Raw genomic sequence first — 7646 nt, 5'->3', positions numbered from 1 at the left:
GACAGCTACCACGATAAGAGGAACTGTTGGAAGACGCAGAGTGAGAGTGCTGTTTGATACTGGTAGCCATCAGTCGTTCGTAACGACCAAAGTCCATGATGAAGTAAAACTACCCGTTATAGGGGGCCAGACTCTAAATATAAAGTCGTTTGGGGAGTCTACCAGTCATCCACAGTTTTCACCTAGAGTGAAGATCTATGCTACTGATGAAACTGGAGGTGAGATCGAATTAACAGCATTTGTTGTTCCAACAATCTGTGACACCCTGAGAGTAGTTGATCAGAGAAAGTGCCTTAGTATGTTCCCACACCTTAGAGACATTAACCTTAGTGACACAATCAGTGAGAAAGATGAGACTGTTGAAGTTGATATTCTGATTGGGCCATCTTCACCTCTGACAACCCTTCCGGTCACAACACTCCAGTACTGATCCGCTCCAACAGCTGTACACACCAAGTTTGGGTGGGTGTTGTCAGGCCCTGTACATGAAGCTGACGGTCCATACCCTGTAAACCTAATGACTCATGTTAATCTGTGCACTGAAGTCTCAAATGAAGGTCCCCTCAATGAGACGCTGAAACAGTTCTGGAATCTCGAAAGCCTGGGTATAAAGCCGAACGAAGACCGTGTCCACGAACACTTTGAAGAAACCGTCGAGTTTGATGGAACAAGATATCAAGTAGAGCTACCGTGGAAGGATCCACATCCACCATTACCAGACAACAGGGATGTTGCTCACTCTAGATTATTGAACCTCTTAAGGAGAATGTCCCCTGAGATCCTGAGAGAGTATGATCGAGTGATGAGGGATCAGATGAAACAAGGAATCGTGGAACCTGTAACTCCCATAGAGAATGAGACTGAGGAGTCTACCATCCACTACCTGGCACATCATGGAGTCATACGTTGTGACAAGGACACAACCAAACTAAGGATTGTCTATGATGCGTCGTGTCGATCTCATGGAATCTCCTTAAATGACTGCTTGTACGTTGGTCCTGCTCTTCTAGAAAACATCCTTGACATACTGCTGAGATTCCGGTGCAAGCCTGTAGCCCTTACTGGAGACATTGAAAAGGCTTTCCTGATGGTTGGCATAAAGAAGCCCGACCAAGATGCCTTACGTTTCTTGTGGGTTCGTGATATTGAAGATACCGAACTGGATGTTGTAGAGCTACGATTCACCAGAGTAGTATTTGGCGTGTCGTCAAGTCCCTTCCTACTGAACGCCACAATACACCACCACATGTCGAAGGATGGCGACTTGTCCTTCACAGAGAGATTCATGAGATCTATATATGTTGATGACATGACGGTCTGTTTCGACACTACGGATGATGCCTATGACTTCTATGAGAAAGCGAAAGCCAGTCTGCTATCTGGAGGATTTAACCTACGGAAGTTCGCCAGCAATTCGGTGGAACTGATGGATCGGATAAAGTCGACTGAGAACCTTAGAAGCTGTGAAGCCGAAGACATTACTGAGAAGAGAGAGACTGAGTCAAATGGCAGCGGTGTCGTATCGGAAGACGAATCCTACACCCAACACACTTTGGGTGCGACATCTAGTGCTAGCTCAGTGGACTCCCGGAAAATACTGGGAATCGTCTGGAACCATATTGAGGACACGTTGGTGTTCAATCTCGTGCTTGTTGCAAAACAAGCAATGGACGTCATCCCAACCAAACGAAATGTCGTGAAACTAGCCTCAACCTTCTATGATCCACTTGGTATAGTGGCACCAGCTATCCTGAGGTTCAAGATGCTGTTCCAAGAGCTGTGTCAAATGAAATCCGGATGGGATGACATGCTGGAAAATTCCTTACTTGTGAAGTGGAATAACCTAGTGCAAGACCTCCAACGAGCAGCTAGTATAACCATACCACGTTGCTACTATCCTATGAGTCTACATCAGAACTGTGAGTTAGTGTACAAAATTCATGGATTTTGTGATGCCTCAGCGAAGGCCTATGGGGCAGTGATCTATCTTGTAGTGATGTCACACAGCACGAGGACAATCAGATTCCTGGTATCAAAGACTCGAGTAGCCCCTGTGTCCGGAATGACAATCCCACGTCTAGAACTCCTGTCAGCACTTGTTCTTGCTAGACTGATTAGAACGGTGAAGGAAGCACTAAAGTTTGAGATCACTATTGATGAGACATATTGCTGGTCAGATTCTAGAGTTGCTCTGGCATGGATAAAAGGAGTGAAGTCTGAATGGAAACAATTCGTCCAGAATAGAGCGAATGAAGTACGTAAACTTGTACCAGTGGACACCTGGGGACATTGTCCAGGCTCGATGAATCCTGCCGATATCGCCTCAAGGGGCATGGCACTAGAAGAACTGTCACAGTGTTCTACCTGGATTGATGGTCCTTACTGGCTAAAACAGAGTGACACCCCAGATAATCCCGATGTCCTCCCTGAAGAGGATGACCTGTCACAGATGGATCTACCCATTGAGTGCCTCGACGAAATGAAGGTGAAGGCGAAGAGAGAGCTGGTCATGCTGACCACAGAACATGAATTTCCTGCCAGAATTGGAACCATTATGGATATTACTGACTTCAGTACACGGAGATCACTTCTGAGAGTTACGGCCCTTGTGTTGAAATTCGTGAGACGCCTGAGGAAGGGCCAAGTGACAGCAGATGTCACTGCGAGAGACATACAAGAAGCAGAGGAGTGTTGGATAAAGGAATCCCAGAGGAGTCTGTTGGATGATCCATTATTTCCAACATGGAAAACTCAACTTGGCCTCTTTGAGGATCGAGGACTCTTGAGATGTAAGGGACGTCTGGAAAAGATGAGTGCTCCTCATTCCCAGAAATACCCCATCCTATTGAATAGGAAGCATGAGTTTACGAAGCTGCTTATCGTAGACTGTCATGAGAGGACGATCCACAGTGGGGTAAAATCAACCCTGACAGAGTTGAGATCCAAATACTGGATAATCAAAGGGAGATCTATGGTAAGATCCTTAATAATGAAGTGCGTACTGTGTAAGAGAATTGATGGACAGCCATACAAACCACCGATGTCACCACCATTACCTGAATTCAGAGTGACCGAGGCACCCCCCTTCACGATGACGGGTCTCGACTACGCTGGACCACTCTACACGAAAGATGGAGGTAAGGTCTGGGTCTGTCTCTTCACCTGTTGTGTGACAAGGGCAGTCCACCTTGAAATGGTGACCGATTTGACCACTGATGCCTTCCTGAGATGTCTTAGACGGTTCATTGGGAGACGAGGGACCCCGTCCTTGGTCGTGAGCGACAATGCGACAACCTTTAGGAAGGCAGCTAAGACAGTCGCCAAGATCGTGAATCATGTGGCCGTGAAGACATACGCCGCTAACAACCAGATCCAGTGGAAGTTCAATCTGGAGAAGGCCCCATGGTGGGGAGGCTTCTTTGAGAGACTGATTAAGACATTGAAGAGGAGCCTGAAGAAAACTGTAGGTGGTGCTAAACTTACAGTTGATGAGATCCAAACAGCTCTATGTGAAGTTGAACTCATGTTCAATACTCGACCGCTTACTTACCTGGATACCAGTGATTTGGAGCAACCCCTTACTCCGTCCCACTTACTCTACGGACAGAAGCTAAATCGTTTCCCTGACTGCCATGAAGAGATGTCAACAGAGCCACGGGTAACCAATTTAGAACTATCGAACAGATGGAGACACCTCCAGCTAGCCCTAGATCATGCTTGGAGTCGCTGGAAAAATGAGTACCTTGCAGAACTACGAGAGGGACACCGATACGGGAAGAAATGTGATCATCCTCAGAAGATTTGTGTCGGTGACATAGTCCTCATACATGAGGAGAACCAACCACGTTGCTTGTGGAAACTGGCAAAGGTTATCGAGTTGATAACCGGCTCTGATAATAAGGTGCGGGGAGCTGTAGTGAAAGTGCAATCAGCAAAGGGGAAGATAACTACACTAAGACGTCCACTACAACGGCTTTATCCCCTAGAGGTGTGTGCGGATATCTGTGCTGAAGCTCCTGATGAAGCAGCTAGGGGAGATAGTCCAGAGATCTACCCTATCGATCAGGACTCGAGAGAAAGAAGACCAAGGAGAGCAACTGCCATTGCTGCGGACCAAAGGAGAAAGTCCTGGCTTAAACTATTAGTGTGACTGTTTATACTGTACTACTGTATATGAACATTGTTTATAGTGTGATGGTGTTCAATCTGTCATTTATATAGTGAGCTTGAGCTCTTCCATGGACAAGATAATTTAGATAGACGTTAGTTATTGCAAGATAGCAATATGTGTTAAAACTTTCCTTTCAGTTTAATATGATCCATAACTAGATTGGCCTGTTTGTTTAGAATTAGTGAGATCACGTGTATTCTTGATAACTCCATTAGATTTGTAGTTTTGCTGTTTAGAGTGACGACTTGAATTCTGATTATTATACAGTCCTTTGATGTTCGAAGATTTTGATTGAGTTCTTTTATTTGGTTGAACAGCTTAACTGTCCAAGGTGGGGAGTGTGAGATATTGTGACATGTATTATTATGGATTGAGACGTGCTGCCATCGGGTGGTCATCTTTGTAACTTTTGCAATGTTCTGTTGTTTTGAATCGAGTGTAGAAAATAAAGCGTGGCGGCAGTGGTAGACCTGCCTCGAACCTAAATAGAAATTGAGCCTCCGTTGCCTAACATGATGGATTCTTACAAAACCTAACAGTAATGTACTTATTAACTACACAAGGTGCCAGCTACTCTAGCATTCGTCAACATTGCATAATCAATGAACCTATTATTCCTTTAAAGTGTAGCAAGTTATTTACTTATGTTTTTACAGTGGTTTGTTACAAAAATGTGCATGGGAAGACATTGTTAAGGGGATGTTGAACGAAACTATTAAGTTCGATCACAAGGGCAATTAAACTGTGACAGAATTGCAATTCAGATAACGTTTTGCTATAATTTTAAATGCTATGATTAATCTTAAGTTCCACCTAATTAACAAAATTTTCATAAGGTCATATGGTACCCTTGTTATCACATCAAAATATGAAGTTGGATACCTCTTCTATGGGGAAGGCTACTAGGGCAAAAAAATACTGCAATAAAATTGCTTCTGAGAGTTGGGCATAATTTTTCCCTTTCAAAAGAATTTCTTGTTAATCTACATGAGACATTGGTAAAGTTTGATCTGGTTCATTACTACCTATGGTGTCAATAATATATGTGCTGGCAGACATTTATAGGGTCGTATTTTTGCAGATTCTTCATACTTGACCTTTTTCACAAAAAAAGCAGCAGTGACGGAATTACGTTTTACGAAAGTTTACCTGAAGAATGCCAATTATTGATGATCAGATAATCTCAAATTGCATGCTGTGTATAAGCACTTCATATGTTCACAGTGATTCCTACCATAGCACTGGCACTGCAAACCGTGATCAACCCTTCCTTATCCTGACATCTCCCACTATGATGACACAAAAACTAGGAACCAGTGCATTCTCTTGCTCCATGCGCTGCACCAGTATTTTAGTATCAGAACAGATAATACAGCTTATCCCGTATGTCTTCATAACTAAGCATTTTTAAACAAATCGTCATTATTTTAGTTAATACTATTACTATTAGTTTTAATTCTGTCTTCACATCTTGAATGCACTGCAAAAAATAATCATCAAAACTAAAAACACAGCTTTTTAGTAGAGACTTACAAAGCAAATGCTTGAAAACCATGTAAATTCCAAGCAAGGGATGACACCAACTTGTTATTTGTAAATGTAACGTTAAAATCATTAGTCACCAATAACCACTTCCCTGAGAGTTAAAAAGGGAAAAACAGTTAATATACAATAAAAAGATTATACTATTTACTATCCTACCAGAATTTTAGGAGCAATTTGCTTGCATGGTCCACACCAATCTGCATAGAAATCTATGACCACCAACTTTCCTCCTGCTTCCTTGAGGGCAGTTTCAAGTTCTGTCTGTAAAAAGAGTAATTATTACACACTTGTGAATTTTGTTAGAGAATATCGTTACAGGTTCAAGTCATATTCATTTAAATCTGTGTTAGGTGTGTATGTTTTGTGATTTTATTGTGCATCAATATTATGCTTCCTCGTTTTTTCGTGCACCCCGTTAATGACGTTGCTTTCTGGTTGGATGAAATTTCTTTCGAGGTAGTATTCCGTATTACGCTGTGCATTTAAAACTGGTCTGTGGCTTCAATGCACGACATAACTAGGGATGAGATAAACCATTGAGTAAATATCTACAATACTTTCCTGTAATTTCTATGCTATGAAAGAACAAACATTGCCATATTTGACTGTGGAGCCAGCTGAAGACGCACGCGCCCATTGTGGACGATGGACACGTCATTTCGACAACTATCTGGTTGCTGAGAACGTCACAGAGGACTAACAAAAGATACTTCTACTGATATATTTTGCCAGTGAAGAAGTGTTCGACCTTAGTGAAACACTGAGTTTTGAGAGAATAACATTCTGTCTTTTAACAACGCCGTTGAATTGGAGATATCTAAAACTGCTAGTCATTTATTCATCGTTTCACAAAAGTCTGTATTCTCTCTGTGGACCAATATCTGACATGATTTCAGGGGGCACTCCTAAAAAGCAGATTTTGGCTTTCCTTGCAGCAATAACTGCTCTGATAGTGGTGGACTCCAAGAGCTACACCACTGGATAGCGGCTGTAATAGTCAAATATGGTGAGATAGTTTCTCTGGCCACTTCTGAACACATTCTGTGCCCAGCTTTATCCAAGGGCTGCCAGTTCTTTCATGCACTGTCATGGGCTTAATTTTGCTACAGACATTCCATTGCTGTATTATTTCGTTCGTTGTTATCCTTAATTTTCGTAACATCATCGTAACATATATCGTAACTTTCACTTAATACATAAATTAAAATAACACCGAGACTACCCCCGGGGGGGGGGGTCAGTCAGGCTATTACTTGGTACGCATGCTCGTCAAAGCATCTCAAAATTGGACCCTAAGTCACTAAGGTGCGTCTTGGCAAATTTCACCCCTTATTGGCGTAAGACACTAGCGAAAAATTTGTGTAAACCCGTAGTATCGTGCCCAGACTTGTAAGTGGCCAATTTCACGTATACTGCGAATACTTGAATTTTACGCCCATCAGTCTGACGTTAAGACTGGAAAATCCGGGACCGGGAGAATCATTTTGAGAATGTAAACACGGAAATAAATGAACGAATCGAATGGTCTATTTTTAGTCGTCATCGACGTTACATGGTAATAATCCGACCCTATTTCGACATTTTCTCTGACGAGCATGCGTACCAAGTAATATCATGAGTCAGTGAGTGATCACCCCCCCCCCCGGGAGACTACCGCTAACTCACTACCAGTACCAGTGCCACGGCCTAGCCCGACCAGTCTATGCGACGGATTGTCTATACATTGCCATTGGATTGTATACGACGGATTGTCTATTCTAACCCTAGCCATACCGTTTCTTGGAGCTATACCATGGCCATGACATGAAATCATAATGATATTGATAATGCAGCAATTATGAATCCTGTCAGTGTCACGAATAAACACGACGAAAACAATTAGTAATACTAATAGTAATAATATAATACTTAAGGATACTCTCCACCTTTT

General features: G+C 42.6%; 1 protein-coding gene across 1 annotated transcript; it reads left to right on the top strand.

Moving 5' to 3' along the window:
* The first annotated feature begins 517 nt into the window (after positions 1–517).
* Positions 518–4150, top strand: LOC106817579. The gene has a single exon (XM_014822254.1). The coding sequence runs from the start codon at positions 518–520 to the stop codon at positions 4148–4150; it is 3633 nt and encodes a 1210-aa protein (XP_014677740.1).
* The last annotated feature ends 3496 nt before the right edge of the window (positions 4151–7646 follow it).

This window comes from Priapulus caudatus, unplaced genomic scaffold (assembly GCF_000485595.1).
Source record: "Priapulus caudatus unplaced genomic scaffold, Priapulus_caudatus-5.0.1 Scaffold1777, whole genome shotgun sequence".
Lineage (NCBI taxonomy): Eukaryota > Metazoa > Priapulida > Priapulimorpha > Priapulimorphida > Priapulidae > Priapulus > Priapulus caudatus.
Note: the sequence above shows the minus strand (reverse complement) of the source record. Positions and strands in the feature narration are given on the sequence as shown.